The sequence below is a fragment of the Syzygium oleosum genome, unplaced genomic scaffold (assembly GCF_021117445.2).
Source record: "Syzygium oleosum isolate NSW1041296 unplaced genomic scaffold, Sole_v2.1 Sole_v2.02, whole genome shotgun sequence".
NCBI classification, from domain to species: Eukaryota; Viridiplantae; Streptophyta; class Magnoliopsida; order Myrtales; family Myrtaceae; genus Syzygium; species Syzygium oleosum.
In genome coordinates, this window is record NW_026607486.1 from 17,443,715 (window position 1) to 17,466,947 (window position 23,233).

The window sequence follows — 23,233 nt, forward strand, 5'->3', positions numbered from 1 at the left end:
GCACGGGTATCCCGTGTAATAAACAAAAAATTAAAACGGGAAATTCACATAATATTTACTATTTAGGAGGACATCAACTCTTCCCTTACTAGTACCGCCTTTACGTTTTTCTTTTTTCCTTTTTGCTTAACGGCTGTATCAATATTTTTTGGAAGAACAACTCATAGCTGGAGCTTGCAAGATATATAAGCTGCCAGCATTTCACCAATTTGTGCATCTTCCTTCGTACCTCAAGAGAATTTATTCCCTCTCAATTCTAGCTTATAGGGTTTTTATTTCATCAAATATAGTCATCGTCACCATCACCATCCCTTTTTCCTCTCTTCTCTCTCTCTCTCTCTCTCTCTCTCTCTCTCTCTCTGAGCTTCAACATGACTGTCAGGCTTTAAACTGTGGAGTCTCAAAGAATCCAATAGGAGGAGTGAGTGCATAAGGTTCAGGCCATGACTTGGAATTAGTGTTGGATTGAATTGATGGCCTTCTTTTCAGCAAATTTCATGCTTCAGAACCCCCACGATCAAGATCATGAACACCCTCACCACCACCATCAACACCAAATCCTATCCTCTTGCACACCTCAAGACTACCATGGTACTTAAGAAGACTCTACCGGGTCTCTTTCTTTTTCTTCTTTTCTTGCCGCTTTTATATTTGCTAAGTGTGCTTGCTTTTTTTTTTTCCCGTTGGTGCACCCACAGGCGTCGCCTCCCTACTGGGCAAGAGATCCATGTCCTTTGCAGGTATTGACGTGAGTGACGACCCCAACAACAACAACAACAGCAACGTTAATGGAGATGAAGATCTGTCAGAAGATGATGGGTCGCAGCCAGGGGGAGAGAAGAAGAGGAGGCTCAACATGGAGCAGGTGAAGACATTGGAGAAGAACTTCGAGCTCGGCAACAAGCTTGAGCCTGAGAGGAAAATGCAGCTTGCAAGAGCACTTGGTCTCCAACCCAGACAGATCGCCATTTGGTTCCAGAACAGGAGGGCGAGGTGGAAGACAAAGCAGCTCGAGAAGGACTATGACCTGCTCAAGAGACAGTTTGATGGTGTGAAGGCTGACAACGAAGCCCTCCAAGCTCAGAATCAGAAGCTTCAAGCTGAGGTATGTATGAAAATTTTATTGCAGAAACTAAAGTACTGAGCTAGAGCTAACAGTTGTTTGTGTTTAGTTTAGACACGTTTGAAATTGTTGGAATTTTCGTGGGGATTGAATGGTGTGTGCAGTGTGCTTTTTTTCCTTCATGCTTTTATGATCTGGCCAAAGGACGAATGCTCTTAAATGTTGACTTTTCCTCTGAAAATGGGTTTTCATTTTTGTTCCGTTTGAGCAAAGGAAAAGAGGGTTCTCATTTGGTTAATGACTTCACTAGCTAATGCAAACCTTCTTACAAAGAAGCAAAAGAATAAAAGACCCTCTTGCTCTAGTTTGTGTTCTTGATCAAAGCGACTTGTGCTCTATTCATACATAATCTGGTGGAGCAAAGCATAGTCAACGTTATTTTCTCAATCCAAATTGAGAGGCCAAGCTGTGTTTCTTGGCATTAATCTTGATGGGTATTTTTTAGTTTTTTTTCTTTTATCATGGAATATGCAATATGCAGATACTGGCACTCAAGAGTACTAGAGAACCAGCCGAATCCATCAACCTCAACAAAGAAACCGACCAGGGCTCTTGCAGCAACCGGAGCGAGAACAGCTCCGAGATCAAGCTTGACATCACGCGGACGCCGCCAGTCGAGAGCCCGGTCTCAGGCCACGTGCCGCCAGCGGCTGGCCGCCAGCTGTTCCCCGCCTCGATAAGGCCTGCCGCTTCCGGGGGATCGGTGGCACAGCTGTTTCAGAACCCTTCGAGGCCCGATCATTCAATGATAGTCAAGGAAGAGAGCAGCATCACCAACATGTTCTGCGGCATCGACGATCACTCCGGGATTTGGCCATGGTTGGAGCAACAGCATTATTGAAAGAAATCAAGGAGCGAAATCGAATTCGATTCCTACGCGGAGCCAAGCTATGGGAAGTACATTATATATATTATCCTCCACGAGATAACTTATAAGAAGGGAGGGAAGAGGAAAATCCCCATTTTTCTTGCTTAAATTTTGGTGTATAAAAATAGTAACGCATATGATAATTTGAGAATTTCGAGGTTAATCGTTTAAGAACTTCTCATGTTTTTTTTTTTTCTGTTTTGAAATAAAATGACACTTTATGTTTCGTAGAGGTCTAGAGCTTGGTTAGAGAACGCATGTAGCTAAAGTTTTAGATCATGGGATTTGATTGATTCTTAGAGTAATGAAATTTGAAACCTATATGAATTGATGACTATAGCAATTGCAGTCCGAGCATGGGACATAAAATAAAAGCAATTCCTCATCATTTTTTTCGTCGCTATATTTCACCTCCTTATGATCAAATGAGATCTAGTGGGTAGATGTCAGTCAGTTCTAAAGGAGAGAGGGGAAAGGGTGGGAGTAGAAGAAAGTGGTAATCATTTGTTCCGGTGATTTCATCGATCAATCACCACCACTGCAGATTATTTTAACCGAATAAAATCTACTCGGAGTTAGCAAAAGCACATAGCTTTTTATCAGAAGGATGATAAAGAAAGCATTTCTTTTGGAGGGGGCTGTATATCCCTGTGAGAGAGAGAGAGAGAGAGAGAGAGAGAGAGAGAGAGAGAATCAAAGCACAAATTCCGAGAAGAGAAGAAGACAAGGAGATGGAAGCGTGGAAGAAAACATAAGGAGGAAAGCTATGGGAAAAGGGTCGTTCTCTCGTGAAAGAGACTTTGAAAAAACTTGTAAAAACACGACACACACACACACACCATCGCTCGGCGCTTGAGTCCTCTGCAATCTGTTTTGTAAAAGCCAGACTTCATGTGACCCCATTGTCACCTAGCTATCCTCTCTCTCTCTCTCTCTCTCTCTCATATGTTGGAAAATAAGGAAATGTACTTGTTTACAGTCCTTGTTTATGAACGAGGCACATATCAATGGCGAAGTAATAGACAGAGATAATCACGGTGTGCGTGATGCGTGAAGTTTGTGTTAGTTTAAAGATTGTCATGATGTATGTAACATAAGAAACATTGATTCTCACCGACCATTGGTGCTAGATGCTCCAAAAACTTCATCACTTCATTAATACGGCTACATAAGTTGCTTGTGTATCATTTGAGAGCACATAGTCGCGCACTTAAGCAAGGCCGGCTTCCTATACCAGCCCCACCGCGTGCAAAAGAAGACGGATTTCAATTGTTGTGCAACTGTGTAAAATTTCCAAGGATGCACAGCATATTCACATCTGGATTTGAAGACAGATGACCATCTAGACCCGTGAAAAATTTACGTGGGTCGTGTGCGAGATGAACATGTCCATAGAAAATGAAACCTTCCTTCAAAGGGAATCTCACAGTGTACAAAATCTACTATTGCACTACACGTTTCATCAGACGCTATGTCCATTTTCACAGTACCTCACTGTTCTTTAATTTATCAGCAGGTAGAGACATTGCTCTTGTTTGATGCGTCCACTGGTGCCGACACAAGCAAAGCCATCAATACAAACCGTGGAGAAGGCAGACATTACTGGATAAAATTGAATCCAAAGGAATTGAATTCTCTTTGTCCACATCTATTCATGCGGACTGAACATGGAGTGAATGGTTATCCCTCTCTGATTTGTATCCACAATTTCCCAACCACCAGAAATGGAAGTGTGCTCATGATCATAACCACTATATTTAGATAGTAATTAAAGTCGCTTAAACATCCGCTAAGTCCTTTTCGACTTTGAAGTTCTTGACGGATGTTAAAGAAAAAGGGAAAAATGTAAAAAGTACGAGTTTTCACCTCTTGATCAAACCTTGAAAACTACAAATTTGCTTCCTCACCTCATCAAAAATTGCATATTCACTTACAACATTGCCATGGATCTTTTGAAAAACACAAACCTCGTCCCCTGATCGCTCGGCGGCCAAAGACACCCGCCATTGAAAACCTTAAAAAGCAACCGTTTTTAACAGATACACAGATCACCAGATTCTACTGATCAAGCCCTCAAAAGGCAGTCAGAAAACTAAACCCGACAAGATAATCCCTGAAAATGATTAATCTAAACCGGGCAGTTACATTGCGTTATCTTGTTCATGGGATCATGTGCCCAATGAATAAGCAATCCCTGGCATCAAGGCTGGAACTTTGGCACTCGATCGCATTCTTCCAGATCCCAACGCACGTTGTTCTTCCACCTAACATATTTCTTTTGTTAAGTCACCCCCCATAAACTAATGTTGAATCGAGATTAATTAATGAGGAGAGCTTGCAGAGTGGCCACGTGCATGGCGGCATAAACAAAGCTCAACATGCACCAAAGAAGAATCCCGGAAATCGCCCAACAAGTTTGTCATCGGTTGCTGCTGCGAGTACGACCCTATGATGAACAAATCATGTGATGGGCAATATCAGAAATGATTGCTTAGTCATTTGCCTTTTGCACTTAATCATAATTAATTAATTTCTCTTGCTTTTTGCATTCGTTGGCGATCCCTAGAAGATGCTCCAAGATATCTAGAATAGGAAACGCCATTTGATATTTTTTTTATAAGATGGGTCGATGATTAGTATACGGTTGTGCGGTGGCCAAGTTCGAGGTTGATTCGGATGAATTATTATTGTTTCTTGGGTTATGCTTTTCTTTTGTTTTGTGCTTGGTCGTTAGCATAATGTCACTGACATGGAGAGTTCTTAATGACATAGATAGAAGACTTTCTGATGAGATGAAAGGTTTTTGATGCTAGAAAAGAAAACCAAGTTTATAATTATCGAGCAAATGATGATGGGATTGGGAACTTTCCCTCTACCTATGTTCTGATCTCTTTGTTGATATGCTTTGCCATCGATTGTCGAATCGAAAACGATGACATCTAGTACGGCCTCCGAGATCATGTCGTCTTCTCATGTGATGGAACTTTGCACAGCGTAAGTTTACTCATCTCATTGAAATTCATCTTCGCTTTCGTGGCCTACTATTTAACAAAAGAACCTGGCTACGCTCAGTTCAATTTTTAAATTTTATCTGGCCTTAAATTCAATTAAAAAAGTACGTCGCCCTATAATTCAGATTCAATTTGAGCTAGCCGTTAACTTGTCGTTTAAAACATAAATTTTTTTATATAAACTTGTAATTTTTTTTTAATTAAGATAGAAAAAAGTCATTGAAGAGGAAATACCCAAAAAATTCAAAATTCCCAACCTAACCCCACCGTCGGCCGTTGCGGGCCATCAAAGCTCCATCCTCAGTATGATCCCCGACACTACTGGCCACCAACTGCCAATGGTGGCCCGACCGAATATGATGGCTTAACAAGTGGAAATTTAGAAATTAGGAATTTTCTTTTAACGAGTTATTATTAATATTGATGATTTTTACTAGGTCCACTTCCGATATAAGAATTGGTTCACATTTTCATTGTTGGATTGTTGAAATGTGGAAGATTCCATTTACAAAAGTAACTGCGAATTGATACAATCACGTCACATGTTCAACGGTGAATATGTAAATACTTTTATATGAAAGTGATAATCTTTTTTCCATTTTTCATGTCTAACGATTGTATATCAATTTATCAATTTTAATAATGAATAAGTTTACCAAGTGGCACCTCGTGGACCTTGCGTCAATAAGTTAAACGGGGAAAAGTGTTAGAAAAGTTATAAACCTATTGCATTGGTGCCAATTCAGTTATAAGCATTTTAATTGTGCCAATTCAGTCCTAAACCTTTTGACCTTGTGTCAATTTAGTCATTCTAGCTAATTATGGCTAGATATTGCTGACGTGGATGCCAGCCGGCCTACGTGGTACTGCTGGCGCTGATGTGGAATTTTTTAAATATTTTTTAATTTTCAAATTATTTTTTCTATTATTTTTTCCTTTCTTCTTCCTTTTGCCGGTGACTTGCCATCTGGCGGGTGAGGGTCGCGGCCCTCGTCGGAATTGATAGAAAAAAAAAGGAACAGATAAAAGAAAAGAAAACGGAGCCCTCGCCGGACTTAACATATTATTTTCACTATTATGGGTGTTCATAGAAAACCTAACACTGAAAATCGTGCCAAGCCAAATCGATAAGTTTAGTTTATTGTTTTACTGAGACGATAAGTTCAAAAAATAAATATATTTTGCTTTTGACTAATAAGATTTGTAGTTTAACCTAAGTTCTTCCTATCTAAGATTGCTCTATACTATCTAAATGAAAATTTTCTACTTCGCAAGTTAGCAATCATTGATTGGTTTTTAATCTCAAATAATAGTTAAGAAAGAGTTTTCTTTAATCTTTTTTTGTTCTTGCGTTTAGTTAAATAACATTTTTTTATGTCATTGATAAGTTAATTTGAATTAATTGTGATTTTAATCCTTTTTTTCCAATAAGTGTGTAAAATATGTTCTATTTTTTTTTTTGTTAATTTCCATTGCACATTGAAGTTTAATAGCATGTATTAAACTTGTTACTTGTAAGACAGCTCGATGATAACGGTCTAAAACCGAACCGAACTGATAACAAACCGAAGTTATTGATTTTGGTTCGAGTCATAATTTTATTGGTTTGGTTTGGGTTCGTTTTGATACTTTCCCAAGACGATAAATTCTATCAGGCCGAAAAAACATTTTCCTTCCCCACCCCCAAATCCTTCATTGTTTTGAGGAAAATGATTTCCTCTTTTCACAAAGAGGAAATCATTTTCCCCCAAATTGAAGGCAAAATTGCCCATGGGAGGGAAAATATTTTCCGTGGGAGAGGAAGTTGATCGTCGGTCACCACCGTTGGCCGCCGGAAGCCGGCCGCCGCCGTCATGGTCGGCCGCCATCGCCGCCGGGCCGCCCGTCTGCCGGGTCGCTCGCCGCGCCGCGGTCGCCGCCGGTCGCCGGCCGCTGGTCGCGCTGGCGGCCGCCGCCACCGATCGCCGGCCGCATGGTCGGCGCGCCGCCGCCACCGATCGCCGCCGGCGCACGAGTCGCCGGTGAAAAAATATTTTCCGAAACTTTTTCATATTGGTCGCCGAACACCGAAAAATTATGTTCCGAGAAAACATTTTTCAGGAAAATGACTTTCGGGAAAATATTTTCCTAAAGGAGAATATTTTCCGCCAAACGAACGGAGCCCTAAGTGTCAAACTCACCGTATATTTGGACTCCAAAGATGGGCCTACCCTTTCTCGTCCCAATTGATATATACCTTTTGAAGCTGAGATGATGACACGTGGCCAAATGTCGGCCGGCCAAAGGGAAGCCCAGCTTCTGGTCCCACACTTCCACGCTCCGACCAATAGAAACACAGATAAATCCGGACCACAAAAAAGAAGTCCTCCAAGAAAAATCAAAATTCACGTCACTTATCCACCACAATATTTTCTCTCTTGCTTGATCGAATCCCACTTCAGATAATCCGATGGCCACCGCCCCTCTCCCACCCTCCTCCACCGCCACCGCCACCGCCGCCGCGGGCCGCCACCTACCCTCCACCAGGCCCCCTCCTCCCTACAGCCTCCCCCTCACACTTACGCCGCCGAGAACCAGCTCCAACAGGCCGGTAACTAAACTCCGAGTGTCCTCCTCCTCCGAAACCGCCGCCGCCGCCGCCGCCGCCGCAGCCAAGCCGAAGGAGGAGACCATCTTCTTCGACGGCGGGGCCCACTACGGCGACCTGGTGGCGAACCTCCTCCTCGGGTTCACGCTGCTGTGGCTGCCGCTGACGCTGGCGGCGGTGTCGCGGGCGTTCTACCTCCGGTACCGGTTCACGAACCTGCGGGTGACGGTGGTGTCGGGGCTGACGGGGCAGGACCGGAGCGACTTCTCGTACCAGGTGATCAAGGACGTCCAGGTGGTGCCGCGGTTCATCGGCGAGTGGGGCGACATCGTGATTACGCTGAAGGACGGGACCAAGGTCGACCTCCGGAGCGTGCCCAAGTTCCGGGAGATCGCCAAGTACTGTCTGGCCATGGCCAAGAAGCCCGTCGTCTTGAAGGAGAAGGGCTCTAAAGGTTTTTAAGGTTTAACTCGATTTACAAATTGACCTTCATCTTGTTTTATTCAATGCATGTAAAATTTTTGGCTATAATAATACGTAGAAAAAGGAATTTTCTGTAATTTTTTCGTTGTCTAATCCGGATGATGAACATGTGAATTGCTGCTTTTTATGTGACCAAATTGTCTTCCGCCCCTTCTTATAAACCCACTTATAACATTCGTGTTGCTTGGTCTTTGCACCGAGATGTCTTTTGCTATTGTCACAGCGAGGAAGAAGTTAGAATTCGACTTTATTGGAGGAACAAATTTATTTCCATGAATTGCCTCATTTGATTCAAGAAACTTGTGGACTCAAAGTCAGAGGAAAAAGTGCGTTTATTTACGGTCTTATCTAAGTAATCGTGTCGTTTAAGTAAGGATCTGATTATGATTAATCGCTTAAGTATGGTATGCTCCTAGTTCACCCTAACTTGTGTCAACCGACGATGGCCAAGAAACAAATGCTAAAAGCCATTCCTAACATGGGCCTAGGTGGTCGTGTGCAATTCGCTCCTATGAATTAACTTGCTTGCCTTTTTTTGCATCCTCCAAGCAGATCCTTGTTTTCCATTAATCATGAAATGGGCATCGATTAATGAAACTGGGGAACCAGCTTTAGTTTAATGGCGCGTTTCTGGTGTGTTTGTTTGAGTGAAAGAATTTTCAATGAATTAGTTTTCCGGATTTTCGCTCGTTTGGCTTGCTGAAAATGATCGATCAACAGAATCTCGTTTACGGTAAAAAAAAAAAAATCATGCTTAAAGTTAGGAAAATGAACTCTCTAACCTGAAAAGGAAAAAAAAAAATCTTAGAAAATAATTTCCCATAAAATATTTTGTTTTATCATGAAATTTTCTCCAAAATAAACATGCCCTTAATCTTTTTAAAGGGAATTTCTTAGGTTCGCTGATAGTGTATTGATACGACTGCATGATAAATACATTTTACTCGATCAGTATAGATAAACTGGGCTTCCCAAGCCCAGAGAGTGATTTTACCTGTTCTTCTACCGGGTCACTATTTCTCTCTTAGTTACTCGATAAATGAATGGCTATTTATCTTTACACAAGCATATTGGTTCTTTCTCATGACCCATTTTGCCAATAGAGAAGTTCATGTGTTTCTTACATTCCCCTTCCTTAATGACTACGATTGGAGCTGCTTAAGTGAGAGATGAAGTTCTTGTAATTGACATTCTTTTCCGCTTCTTGTTCATCATATTGAAGTTCTGCTAAGTAACATGGAAACTCAATCACAAAATCTAACTTCCAACATGTTCCTAATATTATGTGATGCGGCAGCATCGGGCTCTATTGACAGTTCAATTTCGATCTCATCGATTTTTCCTTATTAATACAAGCAAAGACCAAGTCTGGCTACACTTTAACTCAATGGGATCAAGTTTGAAGATGTCGATTACATGCTAGTTGTCGATTGAATGGACTATTTGTCAATTTCATGGTTGCCGATTGACTATCAAGATAGGGGAAAATTGTCACAAAAGTCCTAAACCTATTGCAGTTTTGCCAATTCAGTCATAAACCTTTTAATTTTGCCAATTAAGTTATAAACCTTTTGAAAATTTGCCAATTGAGTCCATTCGATCAATTTTGGCCAGAATTGCTAACGTGAATACCAGCTGTGCCATGTATGATGGTCAGCACTGACGTGAACAATTTTTAAAATTTAAAATTTCCCTTTTTTTTTCTTTTCCTTCTTTAAATTTTTTTTACTGTGGCCAGGGAGGGCCCGATAGCCCTCACCAGTTGTGGGTGAGGGTTGCGTGGCCCTCCTCCAGATCTAGGCAAGGCTAGCCTCACCATGGCCTCACCGGTCACAAGCGAGGCCGCCCTTGCCTGCGGCCGGCGAGGCTAGCCTCACCTTCGCCCGCGATGGCCTTCTACGTGAGGGTCGCGCGACCCTTTGGGTGGTGTTGAGGTCGCGATTGTCGGGATAGCCTTCGCGACCTTAGCACAGCCCAGAGGGTTGCACGACCCTCACGACCGCAGGCAAGGGTCCGGCGGCCCTCACCAGCTGTCGGCGAGGGCCTAACGACCCTTGATTGGCCCTCCCGGCCATAGTGAAATAAAAAATTAAAGAAGAAAAAGAGAAAAAAAAAAAGGAAAAAAAAAAGAATTTGGTTTACTTGCTGTATTGGATCGTCAAACGGCCTTGTTTTGTACTCAAGATTCCTCCTCATAGGAAGATAAGGACATATGAGCACGATCCATTTTCTTAAGAAGCTGGGGTGCAGTCATCACCTTCCTTGAAGTTTCTCATTTGCAAAAAGAAAAGGTTTTCAAGAGAACAAATGATACCACATTTTGCAACCGGTTCTTTTTCACAGCATTACAGATGTGTACGTCTGTCTTTAGCGAAACTATTTATAACTGACCTCATTCCACGACTTGTACAACAGCTGCAAGATCACATTGAAATAAGAAATCGAAACAAAAATAAGGAATCGGAAAAGTTACATCTCATCACTCTCTTTGGTTCTCGTTGTGATTGCGCTTGCATAAACGGTGCATATAAAGTGTGAAGTTTACATATTCTTTTGACAATGCTATAGATATTAAGACCGATTTACAATTTTACTAAATGATATGTAACTGCATATTTAATGAGATGACCATATTCAGCTGCTTTAAAAGAGTGACTTACATCACTTGGCGTCCCTTACGTAAAACCTAATTTTTTTTTGGAGACCCACCGTAGATCCCACATAATTTGAGAAACGTGTCTTTGATACGTCATTTTCACATCAGACTAAACCATGTCAATCTACTAATCTTATGAACTTGACAAACTAAGGGTCTTTCATATATTAGTTTGATTTTGGAAGTCTAATTGTAATGTCGGTCCATTCAGTCCATATGGGTGGACCTGAACAGACCAATGTGAAGCAGCAATCATGTAAAAGGAAGCATAGGATTCCCAGTTTGTTGGCAAAGAAATAGGACAGAGAGAAGGGAACAGAAAAAATGCAAGATCCACCAGTATACTCCTGAGAAAGAGGAACCAAAGACGTGAGAATCCCTAGCAACACAAACCCAACTTTCGCATAAATCTAAAGAGATTGATACAACATCACCACATAAGTTCCAAAATGTTGTACATAAAATGGGTCCTATATGTTGCTTTTCCCTTTCTTTTCCATTGGATCAAAGACTATGTTCGATGTCACGAGCCTGTGTAAGATTGTTTTGCATACGTCATATGGCGCCTCCAAAATTCTGTAAATTCGGGTCGACAGCCCCTTTTCGTGCCTCATGAAATCTTTAGTGTTCATGACAAATAGAATTCCAGATGAATAATCTTTTCGTAAACAAGTTTTTGGATCCCTAACTTCTCGACTCCAAATTTTTTGCTCATCACACGATCTCTCAAGCTCTCTCTCTCACTCGTCATCCATAAAAAATGGTACATAGCACGAGCTTTCGACATGGGACAGTGTGGAGCTGTCACAGAACTTTGGAACAAAATCAATGATGTAAAAGGAGATGAGGTGGAGCTTAAAGAATCGGGTCCCCGAATTGGTTTTTGTACCATGTGTCACGCATCAAAGATAAAACTTTCTTTGGGGGGTAATAATGGAGCTCCCTTTTTCCTCCTCTTTTCGACCTAGCTCTCGCTCTTGTCATGTCCCCACTCCATTTCAGTCCTTCATCTAGGTGAAATGGAAATCATTAGGGAGCGTCAACACATCTTTAAATCGGGGGGAGACAACTCGCGATCGAACGGAGGACCTGGATTTTGTAACTAGCAAGGGAAGAGGTCGTGCACAAACAACAAGACAAAAGAATGATAATCATGGGTAACTTAGCAAGCATCAAAATAAGCAGGCTTTTGCATCGTATGCTATCGAAAAGGCGGTCCAACACATAAAGTTGTCCTATCCAAAGTTGTTTCTTCTTTCCTAGAGAGAGAGAGAGAGACGTTTGACATAAAGTGGATAATTGTAAAAAGTTATTTGGCTTGAACTTGTTCATGTTTTCATCACGAGCATCTTCACTATTCCAACTCCAGCTCCGCGAACAATCGAAATTCAATTTCTTGATTTGCATTCCGGATTAAACATATCCGACCATACTATGTTTAAGACCGATTCCCTCTCTTTGGTGTGGCGACTCGACCCTTGTTTCCATCTTTCTTTCGGGACGAGCTCACATATATATTATTTCGAAAAATAATTGCTTAAGTTTATCGGACTCACCCATTTAGGGCCCGTTTGGTTCGACTTTGGGAGAATGTTTTTGGGGGAATGCAAATACCTTTGGGCTAAAGGAGTTTTTTGAAATGCAATTAGTGTTTGGTAAGTGTTTTTTAAAATCAACTTGGGCTAAATGACTTTTGCTAATATTTAAAAAAACAAAAAAAGGTTTCGGTGGAGCTTAACCACCAGCTACCGCCATTGGCCAGATCTGGTCGCCGCCCAACCATCGATGGCCACATCTGGTCTCCGACCACCGCCGCCTGACCTCAAGCAAGGCGACCTGTGGTCGCGCGAACTCAAGCGTCGCCTGGGTCGCGTGACCCAGGCGACGCCCGAGGTCCGACAACCCCAGGCAGTGGTCGCAGGGGTCGGGCTAGCCCTCAGGCGGCGGTCGCCGGTTGCCGGACCTACCTTTGGGGAAGATGAATAGTCACGATGAACAGTGCAAGTTGCATTCCTAAAATGCAACTTCTCAAGGCACCTCTACCCTTGTATTGGCCAAAAGTCTCTTGGAGAGCATTCTAAATGCAATTGTATCTCTCTAAAGTGAGTAAAAAAAGTTACCAAATACTATTTGCATTTGGCCAAGGGACTTTAGAGCTCAAATGATCGTTCTCAATGTTGAATCAATCGGAGTCTGGCAACATGTGAATTCTCTTAAGAAACCACTTTTGGCGGTCGAAGGGGGTTAAAAAGGCATATATGGCCATATTGTTGCCGGTTCAATCATGAGTTTTGAAATTCTTGAGGACTGTGAGCTACATATAGGTTCTTGTTTTCTTCCAGCTATCAGGGTGTTTGCTGACAGAGCTTCTAATAATTACTTTTTAATCGGTGTAGACGACCATGTAATTTTGAACGGAGAAGTCGCCATTGAACATTGGATCACATCTTCAAGATCACCAAAATGAGTCAAAGTGACCCTTGCATCAGATTGACTATCGGTCTATCAGGGTACCCTAGGTAAAAGGTACTCCTTGCTTAAACAAAAAAAGAAAAAAAAGAAAAGAATATGTGGTTGATTTTAATCAAAGATTAATCCCCTTGATGGTACACTGATGTAAATTGAATGAATGCTTATGAAAATTATTCTTTTTACGTAAGAGATTGAGATAGAATACATGTTTTAGGGTATGCCACGGCTAATCATGTAATTCATACACCAAAATGAAATCACTTGTCAAGACCGAGCCCGGAGTATCCGAAAATATTTACTCTGACCCGACGACCCTATATACTTGGTCAGCTCCTCACAACCGGGTCAACCTTGATAAGTGTCCTCAATATGCTTGATTTGCGATCACCTTCTACATCTATTCTATATATTTAAGCTGAATTCAAGTCACTTTTGATACAATCATAACATGAGGAGAAGGAATCTATACAAATCGATGAAGCCCTAGAGCCCCTGCGTTTCCTTGAAAGTACAAAGTTTGAAATGAAAAATTTCACAGGTTTTCACCCCATGATGAGGTCGTTGAACGTGTTTTCGACACACTAATCATGATCACTCTCTAATTTAGAGCTCTTTCTCGAGACAAAAAAGCCCCAAAAAGGGCCACGTTTTCTTTTTCCTCCCTTTCCTTTTTCTTGCTTTGCACTTAAATTCCTTTTGTCCTTAAAGCGAAGAAAGATTTGAGAGAAAGAGCAAAAAAGGCTAAAGAGACATGGCGCCTTGTAATCGATTGAGAGGACGCGCTGCTCAGGCATGATGTTGAGCTCATGAAAAGAAGATGCACTATGATTTTATATAGTCCCACTCCAGGCTCATCAACCCATCAATCTCTTTTGGAACTTGGGCCTCAGCTATTATGCTCCGGTATATCAAATGCCTTGCAAATCTTTTCTTATTAAAAAGATACCCTTTGAGCGTGAGGATACGCAAGTGCAGGACCAATCGATTTGCATCATGTTATATGATATGAAAATGTACCAATTGAACCTTTTAATAATCGTAGATATGGCAATGTACAAGCCTAAGCCTTAACACATGAATTCTTAGATGAGGTGAGATTCACGAGAAAATCAAAACTGTTCGAGGATTTCATACAAAGTGCATAGGATGGCTTTATTCTCTTTCATGGATGAATAGGCAGTTGGATCTGAACGCGTCGTACGTTCCACCTAGCCCTTTTTGCTCCCCTTCTCTTTCGGATTCGTTTTATGGCCTATTATAAAACTAAGGGGTTAATCCCTCCAAATTGTCTTTGATTTTGATGACTAATCTTCAGTAAGTCCAAAGTGATTCGATTCGAAGTGCAATGTTTGTATGAAAGAAGGGATTGGGACTTTGTGGAAAGTTTCTCTGTGATGTTTCGTTTGTCCAAATTGATCAACTTTTAAGTCACTAGCGACAGTAACATCGCTCTCCTCAAATCTCTTTATATCAACCCGGTCCAATCTAACCCTATTCATAAACTAAAGTTGGTCTGTAAAAATGCAAAATTAAAGGAAAGTGGATAGCTAGGACCGCGTTCAAGCACATCATGGATCCATTCTTTCCAACTGATGGAACGTCTCAAGGATTACTTAAATATATCATGGACTTAGTTTTCCACATCATTTACTTGATGCCCCTATGCATTTATCAGCTCAAGCATATAATTGCCCCTATCTTTGAGGGGGCAGCACCATCATCTTTATTCTATTTTATTTTATTTTTGAAAGCATATCGTCCATCAACAAAGACCAAAAGCTAGAACGAAATATGACAAGAATTGAGGCATGCGAATGGGTGGTGGGAGCGGGGGGGGGAACTGATTTCTTGCTTTTGAAAATTAGGGTTCGTGTGGGTTCCCTTGTATTTTGTTTCTGTCTCTTGAAACTTTTAAAAGCTCTGATGGTAATGTGTGTGTATCAAGTTGAGCTTTTGTTTAGGGTTCCACAAGGTCGGCCCTTTTCACGAGTCGTCTTTGCTTTGATGGCTTATGGTGAGACAAATATCACCAAACCCCCCCTTAAATCCTCACCTAATCTCCACCATTCCCATTACATGCCCTTTTTAGGTCCCTCTTTTACTGCATGAAAAAGTTTTGATTGGGGTCGAGCATTTTCTTGTGAAACGTGAGAGAGATTCACGGTTCTTCCATCTTGCTGCGTGTGATATCCACTTCGCAATCAACATCATGATATCTCACCATCTTTCTCTCTCTCTCTTGTAGTATAGTGTTCACCTCTGTTGCTGCAGTCAGTCGCTCCCACATTGCTCGCTGCTGTCTACCGACACCAACGACTCTCTCTATCGTCTAGTTTCATGGAAGGGTGGAGCCCCAACACCTTGGTGGTCCATTTGTCCGCCTTGGCTGGTGGCTTAGAGGTTGTCGTCGGCACCGATGACCGACATCGACAACCTTGTATCACTCTCGTGCGCTCGCAAACACATATACAAACAGAAAGAGAGAGAGAGGGAGGCTGGGGTAAAGAGATGGATGGGGGCGGGCTCAAAGCCGCTACCATGGCACAGTATGATGTGCTGATGAGGGTTACTGGCTATGTTCTCAAAGAGAATCAATCTCCATCCCCATGTTAGTGAAAACTAGAAATTAATAAACCTGATAAATATTGTCATCGGCCAAATAAGATAAATGACTTCCTCAGGTCTAGAGTACCTTGACAGAGAAAGAGGCGATTCTGCTTTTGTTCATTAGTGACTTTATCCAAATTTAAAGCAAACTCATAGAAGTCTTGTTCTTTTTTTCTCTTGCTTATTCCTCGGCTTGTCCAAAGTCCTCTGTCAAAAGGCAATGTGATAATATATCGGGTATAGAAATTACCTCAGAATGTTGCACAGTTTTCTTAATGTGTGTACAAACATAGTGTTAAAATCATGTAATATCGAATTAATATCTTATTTTTCTGAATACGATCGTTAAAAAGCATGGACCATAAAGTTAGTCCTAAGTTTTTATATGTGGGCATTAAAGAGAGATGATCTACACAAATATTCCCAAGCACCTGTCGCCAGTCGTTTCGGAAGGTGAGGATGAACCCAATACGAGAGAAGACAAAAGGAAAGAATCATACCACTAGCAACAAATGCACCTAACAAGAGCTATCGATTTGGCAAAAACAAAAAAAAAGAAAGAGGGAAAATTTGCAGTTGATTCGTTCCATTATAGAAAATTTCGAATGAATAATATTTGACTTACGTGCGAACCGGATCTATAAGAATTACATTGTGTTACTACGAAGATAACTTTGTTTTCCCACAAACTCACTCATCGCCTGAACGTAACTATATAATGTTAATTTGTCAGTCGAGAGACATAAGCCAAACATTGTCGATTTACGATAAACATCATGCAAAAACATAATCAAAATTTCAAAAATCAAAATGTAATCTGAACAGGAAAACAGTGTCTGTTCGCATGTGAGATATCTCTCGTTCACTCTCCAACTAGATTCAACTTTGAAAGAAGAATGATGCAGATAACGGAAGGGGATCAGCATCTCCTCCAATGGCAGACCAGCGTTCTTCTCACGCGCCATACGTGGGCGCGTGAACCTGAAATGTATCTCAGGAGAGTGTAAGGGCAAAATAATGAAGCTCGCTCATCCGGCATGAACAAACGACGCCCCAGAAAGCAGAGCAGCACTGGATATTTTTTTTCAAAATGTCCGAAGTTTAAAAAGGTGAGCATGACAGGGGTTAGGTCATGAAGAACATCATGCCCCATTAAAAATAGCAACATAGATGAACACAAAAAATAACAAACAAAATGAAATTTTTGGTATGTGAAATTGACCCATTACTTCCATACCCATCATATCACCTCTCTCTCTCTCTCTGTTCTCTCTCTCTACACACAAGTAGATATATTCTTTCTTATACAAATGTGCATGTGTGGCCTTATTCTATGCCACCATTCATTAATATGCTCTCGTGGGTTTCAGAGCTTTTTTTCAAACACCCTCTCATGCCCGCGCACTAAAGCAAGAATCCCTTGATTTGTATTAATAGTTTTTCCTCTCTGCAGAGAGAAAAAATGACAGAAAGCAAGTCAGCATCCTCAGGAGCAAGAGGATGTATTCAAGCACTTCAAAATGAACCATGAGTGTGTATATATGTACATGTAAGAAATTTTCAGACAAAGACAAGATCATCATCATCATCAAATGCGGCTCACCAGGTAAAGCTAAAGCTACGCGTTGTTCTGTCACTTGTAGTGACATTCTGTTAGAAGGAAAGAAAACGCGCATAATCACGCGAAGTTTTCGCGAATCCCGATGAATTTAAGCGATGCGGTGCACTGTGCCTAAGGAAGCTCTTCCTGTGTTAAGACTTTTTGGCAAAGCCGTTGTCCTTCCACTTTTGTTAAAATCCTTATTTTATGATGACTTTTTTGGTTGAATGCAGAGGAGGGTCTTTGATCAAAGCGAGCTCAGAAAGATAAGAATCCGAGGTGACGGCGAATTGGGATGAAGAAAGGGTATAGTGAAGCTTTTGATTTCGTTTACACAGTTCCTTTTGAACCAAACAGTGAGAAGTAACTGTGAAGACGGAGAGAGAGAGACAGAGCGGGAAGACCAGTTGGTTCCCTTTTGTGGGTGCAGTTTCTTATTCATTATAAGACTGCACGGTGAGGGCTCGGCTTCTGTACCACGAGTTGAATTGGGTCAGCTTTTTTATAATCGAAAGGAGCATGAGAGGAAAGAGATAGAAGTGGAGGATAAAGATATGCAGGAAATGAAGAGGAATTGTGATGGTAGTGGCAGCAATGGAGATGTGAAGAAGGAGAGGCATATTGTCACATGGTCTCAACAGGTTCCATTTCTTGCCTCTCTCTCCGCACTTACTCATTTAGCTTCAAGGAACGTGATAATATCATTACCTTCTCTAGAGTTTTTCTGCTGGTTATAAAATTTGATTAAATGGAGTTGATATGTAGGAGGATGATATACTACGTGAACAGATTACAATTCATGGAACAGACAAGTATGAGCTCTCTCTCTCTCTCTCTCGGGCGAACGTAGTAAGTCGCATTTAAGTTCTTATAATGTGTTCTATTTTGCAGCTGGGTGATTATCGCGTCTAAGTTCAAGGATAAGACGGCGAGGCAATGCAGGAGAAGGTTCGTTTTTCCTGTTACTGATCGAACTATGTGTCTTACATGATACTCTGTTTCTTCAAGCAATTCTCAGTGTTGTGTATGGTTTGATGTTGATGAAAAGTAAAATATGTGTTGCAGATGGTATACATACTTGAATTCTGATTTCAAAAAGGGTGGATGGTCGCCAGAGGAGGACATGCTCTTATGCGAGGTAGTCGATGCTCTGTATTCTTATGAGCAGCGAGAGAGAGAGAGAGAGAGAGAGAGAGAGAGAGAGAGAGAGAGAGAGAGAGAGAGATCCTCTGAATTATCTTATGTCCATAAATTACTTATGGTTCTAAACAATTACAAATTTGGTGGCGGCAGGCTCAGAAGATATTTGGTAATAGATGGACAGAAATATCAAAGGTGGTTTCAGGCAGGTATATTTTAACTCTTGCTTTGCATCTTCCCCACCCAAAAACTACTCAATGCACCATGACTCATCACCACTAGCAGGACGGACAACGCCGTGAAGAATCGGTTCACCACCTTATGCAAGAAGAGAGCAAAATACGAAGCCTTGACGAAAGAAAATAAATTTCCATTCTTCAACACCAATAACAAAAGGGTCATCTCCTACAATACATCCATCTTGGAGGAAACATCGGAAAGCGCAGTACATACAAAAAGGATGAGGTACTTGCAAGACTCGTCTCCCCGAAGAAACTTCCATGAAGTCACTGTTCTACATAGTAAGACCACTTCTTTTGTATAGCAGGAGGACTCAAGTTCCTGATCTTACAGAAGCTTGCAACTTTGGAGAGAGATCGTACGGGAAATGCAGAGTGGCATTTCATCAGCAGCCAAGAACTCCCTTCTCTGTAGTGGTTTCGAACATCCACAACAACTATGGTTAGTTTGCCTGGAAAAAATTGTATTTTGTCAGTTAGATATAGCTATGATGGTGCATTGTCAGACTGTATGGTCATATCTAGCATAATTAATCGACAAAAGAGCAGTCCTGTCGATGAAATTATTAAAACTTAAGTATTCCTAATTCAGACAACAGAACTGTTTAGCTGCTCACATGCAGTCTACTTTTGTTTCGACAAATCAGCAGCCAAGGATAGCAAAAACGAAAGAACATTTCTCAGCAAAGATGATCCCAAAATCACTGCCTTGATGCAGCAAGCAGAATTGCTTGGTTCACTTGCACTAAAAGTGAACACAGAAAGCACATGCCAGAGTCTAGAAAATGCTTGGAAGGTACGTATTCAATGCTCGCTCATAAGTTCCTCCATTTAGCACAACTTAAACAACAACGTGAACGCAACAGAACCCTCCTTCTACTCATTGATACAATATCGGTAAGGCTTTTGTTATTTCTTTTTATTTTGTTTCATGAGTGGTGGGTCAAAAGGGTATTGGCCAGACCTTCCTTAAACCCCCCAAAAGCCGGCTCATGTGGCAAAGACCAGTTTATTTTCAGTTATGGGTAAATCCCGCATATTTGAGGTTACACAGTTTAAAGCATATGCATGGCCGTATCAAATGCTTCAAGCAATAATTAAGATGCTGCGATCAGCAGCGGCACATATATATTCACTCTAATACTGGAAAAATCTGAAGTCAGGTTCTTGAGGATTTTCTGAATCAAGCCAAAGGAGATGAACTCCATGAACATAAGATCTCCAATATTGACTTTCAGCAGGAGAATTTCAAAGACTTACTCAAGGAGCTGGGAAGTAGCATTGAGGGAAGTCAATCGTCGAGGTAATAGATTCACTATGAGATGAGACGAGACATCAGTTAAGCTTCACCATATGTGCAAGTACTAATAGATCATTTGCAATTCAGGGAACCTGATATATGTGAAGCGTCTCCAGCCAGCTCCGAGTATAGCACAGGTTCAACAATATTGCTCCATGGAACTATAGATGGAACAGAACCCACTCGACAAAGGGGAGAGATACTAGACGAATATGTTGAAACTGAAACTGCAGCTCCACCAATCCGTACTGAACAATTTGTCAATGACCAGAATGTGGCAATACTATTTCATGCAACGACCGGTCAAGGTTATGAACTTGTACTCACAAGAAAAGGCATACAGAATACTTTAATTATTTTATATAAGTAGATCAGCAAAAGTAGATTGAACTGACAAAAGTTAGATCCTGTGGCAGCAGAAAATCTCCAATCCATTGATGAACAAATAAATGAAAGTGGAGTTGGTCCTGCCCTATCACATACAGAGTTTGGCTCGCCTCTTCAAGTAATCCCACTGTTTGGATCATTAGCAGCAGGAATTCCCAGCCCAAAGTTCTCAGAAAGTGTAAGTAATCTGATCAATCGACTTCTTTTAAAGGCATGAACTTAGCAAATAGCGGTCCCGTCTTTGTTCCTTTTTAAAAGAACAATGAGCATCATACATCTACATACATGTCATACTGATGAGTAAATCCCGATCGGGATAGAGTAACTGAAGGTTTCCAGTTTTCCAACCTAGCCAGTAAAACTATAAATCTCTTGAAGTCGTATCTATTGGCCAGACTGTCTCACTAATCATCGAGCCAAAAGCATTCTGCCAATTTTAGCCTTCCACGGTTAAACTTCAGCTCTTAGGAGGAATATCATAAAAAATTATCAATATCACTCTGTAGAGGTTATGATTATACTTAGCTGTCTACTGCAGACACCCCACTAAAGTCCTTGTAAGATGGCCCTTAGGCCACATTATTAGCGTCAAACCGCAAAAGAGCAAAAAAAAGAATTGTCCAGTCTCTTTGCAATGTTGATGCGGTAATGGCATCATCTGCCAGCATCTCTGGCCATATTAACGTGAGCAAAAATCCTTTATCGGTTCAAAACATAGCTTAGATTTCAAGAAATAACTGACACAAGCTAATACGAAAAGGTCCCACTAACCAACTTCAAGCGATGGTAAGATTTGCCTTAACTTATTGAACCTTCTAAGAGCAGAGCATGTATTATGGACTTAAATGAGACTTCTGCCATCTTCATCGACTGATTGCATCTATCTAGGACTGTCGGAGGCAAAGGATAAATTTTTGCTTCTAGATGGCAAGAGTAAAGACAACCAGGAGTTTCTTTCGTCACAATTAAACATTTGCAAGGACTCTTAGTAAGTAGCAGTGACAAAATGATATGCACAACTGACTGCAATTTCCTTTTTCTTTTCAGGAAAAGAACTTCTTAATGAAAACACTGGGAATGGAGTCCCCTTGTCCAATCCCCAGCATCAATCCTTCTAATCCCCCAGCATGCAAAAGAGCCCTCCTCCAGAACCCCTAAACCACCAACCTGAACTCCACAATCCATTATTCACATGGTCAACAAATTCTAGTGTTTATCCTAAAAGATCTTGCATGTATCTAGCCCGTCTTTTCTCCAGCCGCCGGAAACATGTTCCGCATTCTTTTCCCTTCCAAATTCTTGTTCTAAACAGCCAGTATCAAATCTGAATTTGCCATTCGGTAAATCCCGATTTAAAAGTGTTACAGAACACTAGCTCATCCACAAGTCATGATTCCATCTCCTTCCGTCCTATATGAGTCACCAGCCCATTACTCGAACTGAAAATCAATCCGCTTATTCCGGGTTTCATTCTTTCGTTTGTCTTACTCTTCCCCGATTTTCATTTTCGGTGTTTTCAGCTACAATGCAATTTTGGCTTGTCATTTGTACAGAAAATGCGGCTTCTCGCCGACAGAGTGTAGTTACACATCGGCTCCTCCTTTCGGCCTACAGCTTGCCTAATTATTCCATTACGAACAGAGAGAGAGAGAGAGAGAGAGAGAGAGAGAGAGAGAGAGAGAGAGAGTCAATGGGTGTTCATAGAAGTATAGAAATATTCTGTTGCTCCCAGTTCCAGATGTAATCGGACTATACTGATATCCAATGGAAGTGCGGTTTGTTTTCGGTGTGTAAATGCCTCTTCTTTCATGTATTCTCATGCACTAATATCTATGCTCGAGAATCAGCTCGACCCATTCGAAAAACCAACAACAAAGAAAGCAGAAATCAGGAACAAATGCACGTGCCCAGACGCAGCAAAACGTTGCGAACGAATGCACGCTTGCTCGTGCCGTGTTCAGTCACGAACCACGAAGAAACAATGCATGTCTTTCAAAAGCAACAGCAGGGCAGTATGAATTTACGTCGGATCAAAACTGCCTCGTAACGCCTGCGTTCACACGCATTCTTTGACCCCTTCTATCTTCCGACGGCCGAGGCATAATTGTTGGGGAAGAACTTGAAGTAATCTGAGAGCAAATCGAGAAGAGGAAGAAGAAGAAGAAGAAGAAGAAGAAGAAGAAGAAGAAGAAGAAGCGGGCGGTGGTGGACCCGATGGATCGGGAAGGCCCGTCCTCAGTCGGGCGGGTTCGACCCGGTAAAAGACCCGACCGGATCTATCAAACAAGAGCTTCCTGATTTTTTTGTTTTCTAAAGAGGAAATTTACAATGAACCAAGCGGGTCCGACAAATTTTCGGAAAAAAGTTTATTTGATACTTTGAACGTACATAAGCGGATCGGATATTATGGGAGACCACATCATCCATTGGCTGAGATCCACCTCCTAAGTTTATTAGACTCAAAAAAGTCATAATCTCGCTCATTATGACATTTGTGTATTGAAATTTTTACGAGGTCTCGACCAATGAGTGCTCACATGTAATTGAGAACGAGAAGTTATACCCGATGCCTTCGCTAGAATCGGCAACCAGAAATTACGAAAATAATGGCAAATTTTGCTTTTTTTTAATCTTCTCCTTAGAGGTTACGGGTCGGGTCACCTGAAAAAAAAAAAAATGAAAGTTACAATTGGCTGACTTCTTCTACGTGCATGTTACTCGTTATATTGCCATTTTCCTTGGCAGAGACTTTGGTGGACA

General features: G+C 41.4%; 3 protein-coding genes across 7 annotated transcripts; all 3 read left to right on the forward strand.

Moving 5' to 3' along the window:
• The first annotated feature begins 211 nt into the window (after positions 1–211).
• Positions 212–2,154, forward strand: LOC115671789 (homeobox-leucine zipper protein ATHB-13-like). Its single transcript, XM_030593434.2, has 3 exons — positions 212–591; positions 699–1,105; positions 1,605–2,154. Exons 1-3 carry the CDS (start codon positions 474–476, stop codon positions 1,962–1,964), a joined length of 885 nt encoding a protein of 294 aa, XP_030449294.1. The 5' UTR covers positions 212–473; the 3' UTR covers positions 1,965–2,154.
• A 5,231-nt stretch (positions 2,155–7,385) lies between these two features.
• Positions 7,386–8,498, forward strand: LOC115687279 (uncharacterized). The gene is made up of 2 exons (XM_030613165.2): positions 7,386–8,052; positions 8,296–8,498. The coding sequence occupies exon 1, from the start codon at positions 7,452–7,454 to the stop codon at positions 8,049–8,051; it is 600 nt and encodes a 199-aa protein (XP_030469025.1). The 5' UTR covers positions 7,386–7,451; the 3' UTR covers position 8,052; positions 8,296–8,498.
• An 8,583-nt stretch (positions 8,499–17,081) lies between these two features.
• On the forward strand, positions 17,082–22,268 carry LOC115671706 (transcription factor MYB124-like). Of its 5 annotated transcripts, none has more exons than XM_056304398.1 (13): positions 17,082–17,413; positions 17,641–18,048; positions 18,173–18,219; positions 18,299–18,355; positions 18,473–18,545; positions 18,701–18,756; positions 18,833–19,012; positions 19,095–19,228; positions 19,434–19,582; positions 20,025–20,089; positions 20,174–20,394; positions 20,503–20,651; positions 21,521–22,268. In XM_056304398.1, exons 2-13 carry the CDS (start codon positions 17,962–17,964, stop codon positions 21,629–21,631), a joined length of 1,329 nt encoding a protein of 442 aa, XP_056160373.1. In that variant the 5' UTR covers positions 17,082–17,413; positions 17,641–17,961; the 3' UTR covers positions 21,632–22,268. The 5 variants fall into 5 exon arrangements, with proteins under 5 accessions (XP_056160373.1, XP_056160377.1, XP_030449207.1 ...); XM_056304402.1 differs by having other exon boundaries at positions 20,028–20,089; XM_030593347.2 differs by having other exon boundaries at positions 19,437–19,582; positions 19,950–20,089.
• The last annotated feature ends 965 nt before the right edge of the window (positions 22,269–23,233 follow it).